Genomic DNA, 19,592 nt, shown 5'->3' on the forward strand with positions numbered 1-19,592 from the left:
TTATTTTTTTTTTTTACGTATAAAATGAAGTTCTTTTAGAATTTTATATATCATAATTTTTTTTTTAGTACATGTATGCTTCAAAACCATTTAAATTATTACTAATTTTGGTGTAATTAATTTTTTTTAATTTTCTATTAATGCATAAAAAATTTTCTCGTTTTTTTTGTATATAATAATAATATTATTTTCTTTTTAATCTTAAAAATTAAATTATGCTATAATCTCGTTGAATGTTTATGTTATTACGAATTGTATATTATTTTCAATGCATTTAGTACTTTTAAAAATATAGAATAATTAATTTGTAGTTTACTAAGAATAAAATCCAAATAAAAAGGATACTTATTATAAAAATAGTATTTCTAATATAATTATAGAAGGAATAAATCTTTAAAAATTTCTGTAATAATTTTTATTCTCTATACGCTAAATATGAAAAAGGCATAAAAAGACATTGGTAATAAAAATTTTGAGTATGAAAACTTACGACAAAATCTATTTTAATAAATAAGGAAAATTATAAAAATAAAAAATCCACAACTTAACAAAGATTATTACACAACTATATAAAGTTGTACAGTAGCTATATATTGTAGACTATGATATATAAGGAGCATAAGAGAAATTTAATAGTGCATAACATAAATTATGTTAAAATTATAACAAATTAATCAAACATGAAAAATCATATTACCTAAAAACACTTACAGACATGAAGAGAATTATATTAACCTTTTAAATTTTATTTTTATATGATGACATAATTTTTTCGAAACATTGAATAATATTAAACCAATTAACAAATAACTACAGCTTAATAACATACATGTTTCTGAACATAAAAAACTATTATGGTAAATGAACTTTTTAATAATATCGAAAATATAAAGTATAATAATTTTTTATTAATAAACTATGTAAATATTTTCAATGAAATATATCATTTAATATGATAAAAAGCCAGTACAATATACTATTCATTAATTTTGGTAAATCTTTATTTATATATATTTTCAAATTTTTAAAAACCTTCTAAAAATAATAAAGGGTTCCTTATGTAGCATATGACATCATTTTTTAATAATCAAAGAAAAATTTAAATAAATTTGTGCATTAATCTATGTTATGTATATTTTTACAACATTGTTAAAAAAATAATAATAAACCACTAATTGTATGATTTGTTTAATAACACATATACCAGTATAATGAACAAAAATATAATTAATATAAACAATTTCTTCAGTTCTATTTCTATCAAAAATTCAAAGTAATATTCAAGATTTTACCATTGATATAATGATAAAATCATTAGTGTAGCATCACAAATGAGATAGCACATGTGCATACATGTTTAAAATAAAGTAAACTAAATTCAAATGTTATTTAGAAGAAATTTATTCTAGACAATGTTATATTTACTTAATGAAAGTTATACTTTTCGTTACTAATATTATAAAAATAGCTTGAGTCATACATATATACAATACATATAATATATGATTTTATTTATAAGGTTCATAAAGATGAAATTATATATATGTAGAATATACTTACAATAGTTTTATTAAGGAATTATAATAAATACTCTGTATTTGTAAGTATTTAATTAATTTTTCACACGCATACTCACTTTAACTAGTCCTTGACATATACGAAAATAAAATAAAAATGAAATGAGTCAAAATAATATCGAACTAGAAATTCAACACAAATGTTAAAATGATTCAATAATATTTTATAAATGAAAAATTAATCAAAAATAAAAACATAAGAAGATTTATAAAAATAATTTCTACAATTTATCATAAATGTACTAAATAATTAAAAGTAAAAAAATTATAAATAGATAAATTTTCTTACATTATGCTACTAAATTTTATAGTAAATAATAAATAGTTAAGAAAAAATAAACATTTTTTTTTTATACAATTAACTTTAATTTTCATATGTTATTTTATATATTTATTTAAACTTGTGTTTCATATTAATTTGAATATTAATATATTTATTGTAATTTTATTTGTTTGTTATATAGCAAGCTCTTAAATACGTACTCGAATAGTGAACAATATAATACAATATATATGTTTTCTGCTTTACAGAAATATATTTTCACTACAACCAGAATATATCAAAAAATATCACCATAATATATTATACTTTTTATTTCGATATATTTATTTATGATATAATAATTTACGTTTCTTGTTTGTTCATTAAATATAATAAAAATGTTCTTACATGAAAAAAATATAAATACCACAATGTTTTAATAGAGAATATATTTTTATTACATAGGTACATACTTCAATAGCTATAATTTCATATATATACTCAGAAAAAAATTTATATCTAAGAAATATATATGGCTGTTTTTATTTTTCATAGGAGCATTTCAATTTCAAATATGTAGGAATTATTTTTTATTTATTATGGAATGAATTTACTTGTATATAAAATAAAAAATATATTATTTTATACTTGAGTTTTACATGCGCTCTTAATAATTTTTCACACTACGAAAGAAATAAATGTATTATATGATTTATACGCTTTTATCATATACAATAATATGTTATACTATTAGGCTTCATTACGAGCATTTATCATACTCATACAAAGTGTGAATATATATAGAGGGTATATTGAAACATTTTTTTACACTGAATATATACATTGTAAATCAATAAAAATAGTACCTGTTAATATTTACCTAGGGAAAAAAAGACTCATGCTATAAAAAATAATAAAAATGATTTAAACCATATATATTAATCTGATTTTAAAAGATAAAAAATCCCTTTGTAAAATTTTACACTTATGAGTTATATATTATTGCGTCATAGTCAAACATATTTAATTACTAGCGAGTAGATTGAGGAAATTCTGTAATTTTAATATGTAGGGATGAAATTCTTGCTTTTATTATTATATATTATAATAAGAAATTTAAATGCTTAAAAAATGTATTATAATTATAAATATGTATAATACAAAATAACAATAATATATTTAATAAATCGCAATAATTAATAAATTACTAGTATGTATAGAAAAATTGATAGTAATAAATATAATGATATATAATTTGTTCAATATAATGAAAATGTAACATAAATATAATATTTTTTAATATTTATGTCCTATTTTACTTAATATATAGAAATATAAATCTAAAAATAAAGATAGTATACTCACTGTTACTATGAACTCATTAATTCCAATATAATGCTTTTAATAAACAAGTTATTTTTTATTTGTTATAAATTCAATAATTTATGAAAGTGAAATAGCATTACTATGATAATTGAGTAGTGTATATAATTATATATGATTATATATTATTATGAACCTATTAAGAAAATAATAGACTAATAATTATTATTTTCACATTTTATTAAGAGTAAAACATATACAAGGATCATATTCGATAATGTAAAAATTAATTAAATTATTCTAGAACATAAAATTATAAGATATTATAATATAACATTTTGAAACTTACATTTAATACATTATAAAAATATATCATATATAATTTTTTTTAATTGTGAATATATATTATATATTTTTTTTACATATACATATAAGATACAATGCTTATTATATGTACATAATAATATATTTTTAATGAATCTTTTTTACATTATATAATTTAGAATATAAAAGATTAACTAAAATTTTGGAAAAAATTGAATACTTTTTTTGTTTGCCTCTAGTGCGTGCGAAACAGGCATATTTGTAGTTATATTTGTATAAGTCTTAAAAAAATTAATGTAAAATAGTATTTATAAAATAAATAATCTATGTATAAAAAAAGTAATTTATATCTCTTATAGCGTATGAATAATATAGAATATTATTTGTATAATCATTAAATTATAATGATACTGTATGGAAATTGTAAACGTCGAAGTGCATATGAATGATTAAAGTATACAAATATTATATATATAATTTTTGATAAATATTTATTATTCAGAGGATATCAAAAATATATATATAAATGTTTTTCTAAGAAATCTAATTATATTTTTACATATACCTACTTAGATACTGGAAGAAAAACACTAATAATATAAGTCTATGACATGATAATTACAATATAATATCCTGACATATATACAGAACACGTTAAATACTAACATACATTGTTCTTGATTAAAATATTATTTTTAAGCATATTAATTTGTGATTAATAGAATCTAATGTTTATATTGTTTTTCATGATTTTATTAACTTATTGCAACCTCAATTTATATTATTCCTAAAATAATATTATATAATATTTATATAAATTAAATATTAATAAAAATATTAATCCTATATTTCATTTTATAGATTAATGCATTTCGTAATTTGTACATAATTAATTAGACGCAGATAATGTGATTAATATAATTTTTAAAATCCTAAATATTATGTCTCTTAACACAGATAACATTGTATGCTTTGTTTAAATTATTCGTATTTATAATTACTATATAAATAAAATATTTAATTTTCAATTAATTAAATCAATAAAACAAGTAAATACATATTATTTCGGATGTTCTTGCATTGTAATGTTACTTATTTACTTTTTTTTTAGTATACATATTTACAGTTCTTCGACAATCAAAAGAATGAAATGGAAATTTCTGAGAGCAAAAACTTGGAAATAGGAAAAAGTTACTGTAATAAATATGATAAAAAACCTAGAGAAGTTCAAGAGCATGTTTATTGTAATAATTGAACTAAAGCTTACAATTATTTGAATGATCAAAAATTAAAATATGATGACGAAAATAAGGATTCATATTCCGTATACATATATTTTTGGAGATATGAAAAAATTCTTGAAAGGCAAAAATATCAGTATATTAAAAAACTCTATGATTCATTCCTTGATGTACATAATGGAAGCAATGATCCTGTATGCGAATATTATCGGAGAAATATTACCGACGATATAATAGAAAAACTTCTATACATATATATCTTGAGCTTTAAGCTTAGAAATATGGATGATAATACTCAAAATAATGAAATGAAAAAATGTAATTACGCCAAGGAATGTGCCAAATTATACATGAAATACGAAGAAACATATGTTTCAAAGGGCAATAAGCATTTTTGCAGTGCATTAAAAGAGTTAGGAAATCAATATAATGATAAAGTAAAAACATTAAGTTGTAATGATCTTGAATATCATGTTTTAACTTTATTCCAAAAAAAATAATATGCCACATTCAATTTTAATTCCAATTATTGTAATAACAATAATATCATTATTTTTACTTATTCTCTTTAAGGCTAATTGTTACATTATATATATATTTATATTATAAAATAATTTTCCTACATATTTTAAGGAAGAAATTTTAAATGTAATATTTTTAAAACCTAATTTTTTTTTAATGATTAGTTCACCCCTGATTTTTTATGATTTGTCCGTGTAAAAATAAGGAAAAGGGATATATGTAAGAACATGAGTGAAGAAAAAAACATATTGCAATCTTCTCATAAGATCAATCATATTCCAAGAAATATCAGATATAGTATGTTATATAATTCTGTATAATATTATCAATATATTTACAACCAAAAATATCTATATAATTAAAACATATACAAATAATATTAAACAAATAATGTGAGCACGTTTCTCATAATATTTTCCAACAAAAATATGATAATTCACAGAACAGAATAAAATGTATATTATTTTCTCAATAAAACATGATAATACTTTAAAATAAATAGGAAAATAATTTTTTAAAATAACGTCTTAATTCTCTATAAATAGTAACTCATAAAACTATAAATAATCGTGTTTTTGTCCTGTTATAATATAACCCAGTTTCCATTAACTATATTTCTTTGTATTAAAGATCAATAACTTATAAATATGATAATGAGAAAATATATGTGTTTAACCAGCAAGGTGCCTGTATGTAAAAATTGGATTTATAATAGAATGCATATAGTGTAATTAATTTCTATATATATCATACTATATTATAAAAATGTATTGTCGAAAAATACATTTTAATTTTTTAAATAAACACATATATAAATTATTAGTAAATAAATTTGTTCTACAATTCATTCTCTATGTTTTAATAATAGTATTTTTTGAATTCCCATATTTATTATATTAATATATGAAAATTTATTATATGTAAATTTTGTTATTATGTAGAAAAACATATGTTGTGATATATCATTTTTTTGTTATATATTTTTTTCTGTTTTTTTATGTATATAATTAATTAATTATTAATTATCTTTTTGCTTATTACTTTCACTATTGTGGAATATTCTTGTAATATATTTTTAACTGGAATATATTATTCCATAAATATAAGTAGTACAAATAATAATATGATATAACGCAAATATTTTTTAATATGTATATAGATGCAAAATCATTAAACATATTAATTATGAAAAACAGATTTGTTACATTTGAACACTATATATATAAACTTTAGAGAACTTGATATTATATTATACACATTTATGAAAAAACGAAATAATTCCCATAACAATATTTTATATTTAATATCAAAAATAACTTCTAAAACATACATAGAAAACGATAAACACTATTATTTTTATTTTTTAATATATATATTAGTTATATACAATATATGGATAATTTAGTTATACCAATGGATAAAATCAAAAATTAATATTTCTTTACAAAGGAAATAGTAAATTTTTATATATTCGTGCTTACTGTTTTTATTTATGCAATATTATTGGATTTTACTTAAATTATATCACCATTGTCAAAAACAATTTTATACAGTTTTTAAATTATTTTAAAAAATATATATTAACTTATTATTGAATTAAATTTGATTATATATGAATTAACTTTTATTAGTTGTTGTTACAATCAAAAATAGTTATCTATATTTTATTTAATATACTTAACATAGTCGCATAAGAATCTCAATATAATGTCTTTTATTTGTATAGAAGCATAACAATAATTACTAACAAATAAAAGGAAAAACATAGACACAATAAAAAACATGAGTATATCTACTTATTTGAACAATCTAAGCACATATTTATACTTAAATTTTATTACAAATATATACAAATATTTTTTATACGAATGTACGCATGAGTGTTTACATAGGTATTAAAAGTGTGTATGTAACAGAATATTGTTCTATTATGAATATGAGAAATGTCTTAAAATAGATATAATTTGCAAATATGTATCTTATTCATATTAAGATTGTAGTAAATTATATTTATAATTGTATTAAAAATAGGAAGAAAGTCCAAAAAAAAAAAAAAATAGTCATTACTATAAATAATATATTTAATATTTGACACAGGCGTTCTTAATTAATTGTATATTTTTGCCTATATGAAGTATCAGGATTTATATTTTGTCATATAAAAAGCACGTTACAGATATTTAATAATGAAACATATTTACTGATTCATAGATACAATTCTGTTAATCTAGTCTTTATCTTTTATTATAAGCTTATATATTACAAAATTTATGAAGAAAAAAATTATTAATATGCCACTTAGGATAATGAAATTCTCAATAAATATATCATGAAACTATCGTAGTAAACATAACCCCATTTTTCAAGTGTCCTAATGATACTTTATTTACGCTGAATTACCGTTATAACGAACTTCAGTAATATATATCCAATATATTAAATCATTGCATTTTATTTTATTCTTAGAAATGAAATTAATAAAGGAAAGACAAAACATAATATTATTTCCATATAGTTCTTTTTATGTTTTTATATGCATTAGTTATATTTTGTCCATATATATCTTATCTTTTTATTATATAAAATATCCATAAGCAGAATAACAATCTGTTTAAAAAAAAAAAAAACTTTTTTATTAATTATACCTGTATATATTTTTACAAATATATAATTTATTTTAAGAAATGTACTTTATCTAATAATGCAAAGGAGAGCACAAGTGTCCAAATTTAATTTTTTATTATATCCACACTGTAATAAATTATATTATAATTCATTTATGTATAATAATTTCTGTTCATAATTACTTATATATTCTATATATATTTATATATATTATTCATTTGTAATTATAATTAACATTTAATATAATTCATGGAGAAAAAAGATTACAAAAGTAATATGTATAACATATAATTTATTTAATAATATAAGAAATAACAATAACATTTGTATAAATTTAATCCATAAAAAAAATAGTGTAATATAATATTTAATTTAAAGATAATATTTATTTATGGCGAAAATTAATATTATATTTCAGATTTCCACAAAACATATTAACGCCGAAAACAGTGTTACTTTTCTAATACATTAGAAAATATATTATAGTAAATTAAATTCTATATCTTGGTTAATGTCCATAAAACTTATAATCAAAATTATGTACCTTAATAAATGAATAATAAAAAAATAATTATAAACATACTTCCACAAAATGAATATAATTTCAATAAACAAGACATTCATTCAAATTTTAAAATATAAAATTTATATATGATACATTATAAGTATTGATATTATATATTATATCAATGCACTTCCATCGAGAAATAATATTAATTCATTAATATATATTTTATATTATATTACAATATATGTGAAAATATACATGGATTTTAATTATGAACTGTTCTTTTTCTCAAAAATATTATTACAAGTTCATCAGCATAGAATAACTTAGATTGTAAAATAATTAATAATTTCATTTAAATTTATATAATATAGAAATAAATAATTTATGATATATATAATCAATTTTATGTTTTATTTTTAAAAATAAAAAATATTGTAATTAAAAATAAATTACATTTTGAGTTGTAATGATTTATTTTCCAATATTCATTTATAATATATTGCTATACTATGCATATTAGATTTTAAATAGATTATTCATATATGAAATGGAATATACAATATTATACTTGAATATGTTAAAAGTTATCTAATCACTTTACTTTCGTTTATATATATAATGCGCGCATGTTTTTAATGTAAAATGTGAAATTATTCATTTATATTATTGCATAAATACAATAATAATTGAGCTAATACTCGAAAAAAAAATATAGAAGCATATGTAATAATATACATTCGATTAATCCCGAATGAAAAAAATGAATTAATACATTATTTTCTAAAATGTATGATTTAACGTATGTATAGTTATTATTTATTTAAATATATATGTAATGATATAATAGTCTCGGAATACTCTAAATATAACAATTGCAAATATATTATATAAAATTCATAATAATATATTATATTCTGAATTGGATTTAGATATAATTTATATAATTTAGGATGACGATTTTTAGTAAGTTTCTATTATTTATTATTGCATATAGAGAATATTTTGAACCAGTTCATCTAATTTATATTTAATGTAAAATTTTTTATTCTTATATTTAATTATTTGATACCTTAATGAATATAATATAGCATAAAAAAAATTAGTTATATATATATACAAAATAAAAAGACACAATATTAATATGGATAATGTATTTTATTTAATGTATTTCTAAAGATTAAAGCATTTATTATAACACTTTATATTTAACAATATATTTAAACACAATAAAGCATTACCTCTCTTTTTTTTTAAATAAATTATTTATTTTTTGGTTTTATATCTTAAATAGTAATGAAAATAAATAACATATCACTAATGATGGCCATTATACTTTAAACTGCATAAATATCTATGGTCATTTATATAGATAATAGTTTTATACGAGTTCTTCTACTATTAAAAAATGTATCCTGAATCATATAGTCTCCATGTGTCTTTATTTTTAAATATGGATATATTACTTTTATAGATTGAATTATATTATATACATCAACAGAAAGTTCACACTATTTTATGTCAGATGGAGAAATCAATTGTTGTTTGAATTATTATAGTATATATTACAATAATATTCGGTTTTATTATTACATATCTAGAAAGGATAAAAAATGTTTTCCATTTAATCTTATTTTTATAATGAATTCATTACTTTTATTTCTTTTTAGTATGGATATGTAAGTTTATTTCCTCAATGTAAAGATTCTATAGAAAAAAGTAGAAATGCTGATGAAGAAATCTGGAAAAGATATTGTGACAAAATTGATTTAGAAAATGCTAGAAATAATATATCTAATATTAAAAAATTGTGCGCACAAGCACTTCCATATTTGTTTGAAATATATTATTATCCTGATGATCCATTAAAATCTGTAGGATGTAAATATCTCTATTATTGGTTAAATATAAATCCTCTACTTAAGAAAAATAAAGGTACAACAATAAATAATATATATAACGAGATTCTGAATGTATACAATACTAATCATAAGGTAAAAATTATTAACCAGGAATGTAATAATCCTATGACAGATGAAGATATTATAAAACTAAAGGAATTATACGATCTATATATATGTCTGCATAAGGTGAAACCTAATAACTCAACTTCCGATCATATTAATAGTGATTGTTCTCTTGAATATACTAGTATATGTAAAAAGGAAAAAGAAAATTGCCAAAATGATAATACCAGTGATTTCTGCAAAGCTTTGGAAAATTCTAAAAAATACTATACAACAATAAAATTGGGATATGATAGTTATCTTCGAGAACATTTACAATCTTCAATTATAAATAATAATTTAAAACCAATTGTAGCTACAGTTACTATAATATTAATATTGTCACTTTTATTATTTATTGTGTTTAAGGTTAATTGCACATATATATATAACATTCTTCTTCTAAATAATGTAAAAACAAATTTTATTATAAAAAAATACACGTGTTATAAATAAATTTATTTTTTATGAATTAGTTCACACCATACGGTGCCTACCTGTGTAAAGGATATATATGGTTACGAAGGAAGTATAATAATATTAATGAAGTATTTAGTATATTGGACCCATTAGATCCATCAACGGATAGAATATGTAATATATTATATCATTCTACCTAGGTTTACTATAAAATGTCACACGAATAAGTGCAAGTAGATTTTAAAAAACTAAGAAAATACAAACATAGGAGATATAGAGAATTTTCTTTTAAAAAATCTAAAACATATTAAATTATTAATAGATATAGTAAAAAAAAATAATTGTTAATTCTCTAGTCTAATAATACAATATACCTAAATATATACCATAATAGCATTCAAAATGTTATTGCTAGTATAATAAATAATCGGTATAAATATAATAGAAAAAATATAATGTTAACATTCTTTTTATATATTGCATATTTAATAGAAAAAATTTTTTAAAATACATAGGTGCACATTATATATGAAATTCTAATATATTTTGTAGTATAATTTAGTAATAAATAAGGAAATTATAAATTGATATATTGATTATAATAGTGTATTATGAATAATTTCATATTATATCAATATCTTTTAATATATTACTGAAGAACACATATACAATTTTTTAGTAAACATGTAATTAATTATTTAGAATTATATTTGTTCTAGTGATTGATATTATATATATTTTTTCTATGAATATTATGTGCAAAAAATTTTATGATATTAAGGTGTGAAATTACCTTACACATATTACGCTAATATATGAAGGATCATTTGTTATAAAATATAATTTATTTATGCTATCATTTTTGTTCATTTTTAAATACTTGTTTTATGCAAAGAACCTTTTTGTTATAATTAATGTAAAATATATTCATAAAATTATATAATACATTCATACAATGTTCTATGCATGTGTGCAGTTTGAATAAATATAATAAAAAAATATATATTTTATCTTTAATTTATAATGAGATAAAAAATAACTATATAAATTATGTGAAATATGTAAATTCGCAAAATGTTATTTGCACGACATAATATATATTTTCTTTAGTATTCATATCACTTAATAAATGGTTGTAAAAACTAAGAATGATATATAGAATTATATTTTATATTTAAAATATATATTGTCTACTTTAATATACTTATCCTAATTAATTCTCATATTAGTATTTCTCTTATAAATGCATAATATACAAAATATATATATACGTTATTTACTGATTGCAAAAAGAAATCTGTGTTCCGAAAAATGAGATAATTTCATCACAAATTTCTGTTTCTCCATTCCTCGCATGAAGTGTATTTGATCTTCATTAAAAATGATTTAGCAAAAATTATATAAACAATAAAATTTTTTGGTGCTTTAAATATGAAAAAATGTTCTGTCTTCATTTATATAAAAATAAATATAAAAAAACTTTATTTTTTTGTCTATAAAATAGAAATATATATTTATTTTTTAATATATGTGTGAAAAACACCTTCATAGGGAAGTTAATATATATTAATTTCAGTGTATATTTGCATAAAAGCAAATACAAAAACAAATTGTGTATATATATATAATTATAAAGGAATCACATATAAGACCCCTCAAGTAGTACCATATCTTTACATATTTATTCTTTAATATTAACAAATATATAAAAAAATATTTCTCATATATATATCTACGAAATAATAATATGTATATATTGTGAACATATTTATATTTTGAATGTTATGCAATAATAAAATAAATTTATACCCATAAATATATACATATTATAAACAGAAAATTATTTTTAAGAAATATTTATAATACCAGAATGATAAAAAAGCTAAGAAATAAGGACAACTATGTAAATACATGTATTTGTAGTTTCATTTGATGATTTTAATTTATTATGTTCATTTGAATTGATAAAGGAAATATGAACCCTTATTATAGATAGAACCTATTATCTTATCACGGTTATTAATTTAGTTAAAATGTATCTTTACAAAATTATAAACACAAATTTCCATATATTTGGGATTTTACTTCTTTTATAATTAACAGATCACAAAATTTTTCTAAATAAAAGCAGTTATGGTTGAATGTAGAATAAATTAATATGAAATAATTGTGACATGTAGTTATCAAAAAGAAAATAACAGCGTTTTGAACACATCTGGGATTTATAGTGCAAAAGATAAACATGGGATTCAGATATACGTATGTATGAGGTTTTAACAATTCCAAAATTATGTAGTTTAAATTTATACAACAAAGACATTAAGAAAATAAAAATAAAATAATAAAATTCTTTAAATATAATTTTTAAAAAAATTTTATGGACATTATGTTTTTCGCTTGACTGTCTAACATATTTCTAAAATCGAATATAATTTTTCATATGAATAATCCAAATATTTTAATTAATTTAATTTAAATTTTTATAGATAATGTCATTTTTATAAACAGCAATTTATTTATTCATTATGTTGTAATTTTTTACAAACATGTTATCACTGGTAGCTCTTTTTTTTTTTTTTACATTCAATGCATATGTATGAACATAGCAATATAAGATGAAATTACATATGTTATAAAATTTTTCTGGACTAATTTAAACACTAAGAAAAATGGATTAATTTCTATAAAATAAGTAAAAATACGAAGCCAAAAATTTTAATAATTAAATGATATTATATAATTTGCTTCCTTTCATTTACATTAGGGTACACATATATTTTTATTTCTAATATTCGTATCAATAAATGTAGATACATAATATGCGTAGACTAAAATAAATGAAAAAATTACAATATCAAATGTAGTTATAATTTAATTATAAATATCATTCTAAAATAATTTTATATGAAATTTTAAATGATATACTATAACGAATTAGCGTAACATAGATATAAATAACTTATGTTGTGTGTATTCAGTTGATAATACTATTCATAATTTTTACATAATTACTGTAATTTACTGCATAATATATTATTGTATTATTTATAATATTCATATATATATATATTAAAGATATTTTTTTATATAATCTACATAATAATAAAAAAATAAAAAAGTAAAAATATATTCATACTATTTTATTCTTTGTCCATAATATTTTAATCTGACTAAATAAAATTATGCTTTGTTATCTCTTTTGGCATTATAAAAATAATTTCTTATTAATTTTAGTTTATTAGGAGATATTCTGGCCAAATTATTTTCTTATAATGCTTTATATCTTGATTAAAATAATTATATTTTTCATATAATATAGCTAATACTGATATTACGGAGAATGATATAATATATTATATCTGTTCTCATTTGTTGAATCACTTAACGCTGCAAATTCTTGATATCATTTCATTTCTTCATCTATATTATACGAAGGATTTTTTTTTTTTTTTATAATATGCAGCAAAATTGAACCACGTGTTGTGAACTAAACCATAATAGATAAAGAACATTCGTGTATGTATGTAATTATGTATTATAATAAAGTTATATTTTTTAAATTATTTAAAATAAAATATTATTACATATATAAATATAATAGGATCAAACTTATAAAGTACAAATAATGAAATGTATATTAATAATATGACAACAATTGTAGTTATAATAGTATATACAATATTACATCTTCAAGGGATAGACACTTGCTATTCACAATTTATAGTATTACTTTACTTGTTTTTGGATTGATATATATATAAAAGTTCACTTGTTGCTACAAAAAGGTTTTTCTTCCTAATATTTGTATCTGATGCATCATTCCAATAAACTTTATTGAATTTTTCATACATGTCGTGAGTTTCTTTGAGCATTTGTAAATCATTTTCTGCAAGAGCATCATTATGTGTAACGCATACGTGCATATAGTTACTCCCAAGACTAACAAAATATAAATTCAGTAATTTATAATAATTTTCTGTGATATCCATAAGAGTATTTATTTCCTAAAGTTATGAGATAACCAATAATAAAAATAATTTCAGGCTGGTTCTCTTAAAGTACTCTCTTCTAATGTTTGTGCCTCAGCTAAATATTCCAAATCTTGAGTGCACGTATTAATACTATTTGAAGGAAATTTGTTTAAAATGTCTTTGCCCTCATTACATTTATCATACCACATACCACGGAGGCCTGATGTAGATTTTTTTTTTATCTATGTTTTCCCTATACATGGAAAAAAGAGGAAAATTATTGTACTAGAAAATATAAAAAATAAAATTACGATAAATATTGTATTATAATTAAGATATATTTAATATATTTATAAAGTATATTATATTAAAGAATGTGAATATGGTGTAATATATATTATAATTATTCAAATGTACAAATGATTCCTCCATCTGATAAAGTAATACAATATGTTGTATGTTAAAAAAATAAAATAATCAAATTTATTAAAAAGCATGTATCAGTTTTTTATAATAATAACGTAATGGATGAATAAATATTAATAACTGTTTTTTTTTTTATATTAATATATCATCCAATAGCATCATAATATATTATTGTACAGATTAACATATAATAGTGATCATATTAGATTTGTAATGCATTTCCATAGTTATATTAACTATATAATGAAAAATGTAAATGCGTTTAGAAAAAATATAGAATTATATAATTTAGTTAAATAATACATAAATGGAATAAATCTACATATTCATTGTGCAATATTGCTAATACTTAAAATAAAAAAAATATATAATGAATACATGTGATATAAATAAGAATATATATATATATAGTTATACTTTATTTGTTATTTATTTCATTTTTTTATTGTTATATATAACTTATTGTAATGATGATACATAAAATAATTAATGGTAAATATCGTACAATGTTTAAATTTCTCGTTATTTTTATGTAATAATGCCAGAAATTTTAGAAAATATATGTGGAAATTTTCATCAGATTTAACCATATATGATAAATATTAAATTTTAATTATTTAATATTAAATAATTTTTCCTATTTTTTTATGGTGCAATTTAAGTTAAGATTTCACTTATCTACATATATTTTTAAAATATTTGTAATATAATATGTATTATTTCTGAAAAATAAGATAGAAACCTATACACGAATATATTAACATTATGAAAAAACTATTCTTATCTATTATATCTGACAACCGTACTGAATTTTAATATTTCTATTATATAAGTATATTTTTGTTATAAGATAAATGGTAAAAATACTAATGACTCATATTTCAAGAATTAAAACTTCCAAAATTTAATACATTAATTTATTGTTTAATTCTGTACATTTTATGTATATTTTCAATCTCATGGCTTTATTTATATTTAATATTCCCTTTTTTATTATTCACATATTTATTAATTTTATAACTTATCATTACTCTAAATGAAAATGTTACAATGTGAAAAAAAGAAAAACATTTATGTTCTTCTGTTGAAAAAATAGATTATAATATAACGAAAGTTTTCATTGCTCTTTCGAGCATATATATTTTATAAAATTTTCACAGTGCTGATAACTTAATTATTAAGAAATGATTATTTATGCATTCAATGTATGCTATATAATTATAAGCAGATAAACATCTGACCCAAAAAAGCAAAATAATTAACAATGAAAGTTACGTATTAAAAAACATTTTCTGAATAAATAAAATTTTTATTTATTAACTAGGCGAAAACGAGTACAACATATTTTACATAATTGAATATTTTTATATTACATAGGCTCAATAAAAATTAACAATTTTTATGAACCTAATTAGTTTTTCTTCATTAATGAAATATATTAATTACTGGGAATATACAATTGTATTTCCTTATACATGTTATATATATTTTTTATATATATAAGCACATAATTATGCATTAATTTTTCAATAACTGCATTAATAAATGCTATTATAAACATATGAACATATTTTTTTATTAATAACATGATGATATATTTACTTGTTTATTACTAACATATTGAATAATCAAATGATCCTTTCTTATTCTTTGTGCTCAATAATTTGTGAAAACTAATGAAATATCAATATGAAAATTCTTTTGAAGAAATACAATTTATATCCATGATTTATTTAGAAAATTTTTTTCCTTTTAAATAATGCAGTAAAATATGTAAAATAATATATAAATATTTTAAATTATGGAAAAAATGCTATATTGGAATAAATGAAATCTATCGAGAGACAATTATTATAGCTGCATAAACACATTAATTAATATATTTATAATTATATGTATGAATAATTTTTGATGATATAAATATATACATGATAGTTGAAATTATATGTTTATATATTGAAATAATACTAATACGCTATATTAAAATGAGAGAATTTTATAGCATTCGTAATAATAATAAAATATTATTCATGGGATAAAGAATATTTATCTCCTTTAAAAATGTAATGATAAGTTTTTTTTTTCTAATGTGTTTTTTATGTATAGAACATAAAATGAACGCAAATTAATAATATGTGCGATTACGTTTTACATATTTATCTACAAAATTTTCGTATAATATACTTATTTTTTTTTTTTTTTTATGTATTTATTCTATTTTAATACACATAAGAGATTATATTTATTACAAAATATAAGCCCGTGCTTTTTTCATAAGGTGGAATAAGTTTTTGCCATTTAATTTATTAAATGAGTGATTATGTGGATTATTTTCTTTTATGACACATTATACATGTAAGGATATATTTTATGTAAAAAATTATTAGATGTATATCTATTTTATTTTATACTAATAATATCTTATAAAGGGCAATGTTTCAGCAAACTCAGTCGTTTACATATATTACTGATACCAATTAAAGAAAAATAAAACATATCATACACAGTGTAACAAGTATAACTAGGAAGTCCCAATGGATGCAACTCCTACATGTACTTATATTTTTAATATATTTATTGTATAGATGTATAACATTTTATATTAATATTATATACCTATATTTTAGGTAGTGTAACAGAAAATGTATTCTATTTATATGTATAGATTTTTAAATCAATTATTTAATGAATCATATATTTAGAAAAAACATTTTAATTATAATTAGCATGTTTGCATTGAGAACATATAGATAATTAAAAATTGAACAAAGTTTTGCAGAGTAATTATAAATAAAGTATATTTTTTACTACAATCATTCTAATTATTATACATAATAATAGATTAGTTATATATACCTTTCTTATTCTTATAATCGTTATTTCTATAGTGAAAGGCTTAAGGAAAAAGGATACATTAAATTATAATACATGATCATTGCTCAACTCAATCAGATGAATTAAATATATACAATAAAAATTTAGTTGTCTATAAATTCATCAAAAAAAATTTTAATTATCATAACTTGTTTCTAAGGAAAAAGCACTCACAATATTTATGCAAATTTTTTTTTTTCATTTTATACGTATTTATAGATATATATAAAATATTAAAAAAAAAATTTAAATATGTCCTAGAAACAAGCAGCCAATAACTATGAAAAAAAGAAAAAAAAGAAATAAGCAATATAATTATCACTAATATATTATAGAAAATAATTATACTAACTAAATCATTATTTTTAAAGAATAAATAAAAAAACAGATACATATAAAATATAGAGCCATAATTATTATGAAGACGTGAAGTATGCAATAGATAAAAATACATACATATGAAGTTAAAAAGAAAAAAATATATATAGAAAAATATTATATCAAATAAAATTAATAAAAAATCCTTATATACATTATAACTATTTATTTATACAAATTTTTATTATTAGTATTGTTTTTGGTAGATATTTGATTTAGTAATGTTCATCCATAAATGCTAACCTATTAATGTAAAAACTTTAGACAATATTGTACAAAATGAAATTCTTATAAATACATTGTAATTATTTATTCTACATGAAAAAGTTTACTTTTTATATTAGGAATTATGTATTAAAATTTTATTTTTTACAATGTAGATAATATATATAGTATAAGAAATTCATTTTGTGTATAATACTAATATTTACTTTTATATTTTTTGCAAATATTACGTATTGAAATTGCATATGTATATATTTAAAATGTAAACAATATAACAAATTTATAGCAATAGTTAAGTATTTATTATTAATATTATTATATATCTATAGATTCAATAAATATAGATTATCCAACATATATACCATAATAATAAAAAACACACTTTTAATAATAATCATTATTTAATTTAAATATTATGTCTTAATTTATTTTACTTGTGAGTACAATAACATATGATATTATAATCATTATTAATATATTTAATTATATTATATGAAACATTTTATACAATTATTTTTGAAAATTTTTTCTATTTATCATTTCTTAATTTAAAAATGTTCCAGGTATATTATTCAGTAGTACTCTCTATAGCAGTAATATGTGTATATCTGTTTTCGTAATATTTACATAAATATATTTATAAGGTAGTTTTTTTAATTAAATATATTTGTTGTAGTTTATGTTATATTTCACTCCTCATGTATTTTTGTTTTACAGAACAATATTAATCAAACAAAACATATGTTTTCAAAATCAATGATTTATATAAGTTGGAGCATTTTGACAGAAAAAAAAATTTAAACGTGCATATTTATTTTATATTTAATATATAATTTATTTCTGGATTCAGTTATAAATATGCTCAAACCATTTTATTTTTAATGAATTTTCTTTAATCTTGTAATAATAT

The 19,592-nt window shown here is 18.8% G+C and overlaps 1 protein-coding gene across 1 annotated transcript, besides 3 other annotated features; it reads left to right on the top strand.

Annotated features, from left to right (window-relative positions):
* Positions 1 to 4,427: 4,427 nt before the first annotated feature.
* Positions 4,428 to 4,460: a sequence feature (nonsense mutation produce stop codon;~variable surface protein).
* A 137-nt stretch (positions 4,461 to 4,597) lies between these two features.
* Positions 4,598 to 5,200: a sequence feature (nonsense mutation produce stop codon;~variable surface protein).
* Positions 5,201 to 5,413: 213 nt separating this feature from the next.
* Positions 5,414 to 5,569: a sequence feature (nonsense mutation produce stop codon;~variable surface protein).
* A 4,338-nt stretch (positions 5,570 to 9,907) lies between these two features.
* On the top strand, positions 9,908 to 11,008 carry PGO_003130 (variable surface protein; the record flags this gene model as incomplete). The annotated part of the gene is made up of 3 exons (XM_028691254.1): positions 9,908 to 9,925; positions 10,053 to 10,757; positions 10,865 to 11,008. The coding sequence occupies 3 exons, from the start codon at positions 9,908 to 9,910 to the stop codon at positions 11,006 to 11,008; spliced, it is 867 nt and encodes a 288-aa protein (XP_028547055.1).
* Between the last annotated feature and the right edge of the window lie 8,584 nt (positions 11,009 to 19,592).

The sequence above is a fragment of the Plasmodium gonderi genome (assembly GCF_002157705.1).
Source record: "Plasmodium gonderi DNA, contig: Pgo-contig_361, whole genome shotgun sequence".
NCBI classification, from domain to species: Eukaryota; Apicomplexa; class Aconoidasida; order Haemosporida; family Plasmodiidae; genus Plasmodium; species Plasmodium gonderi.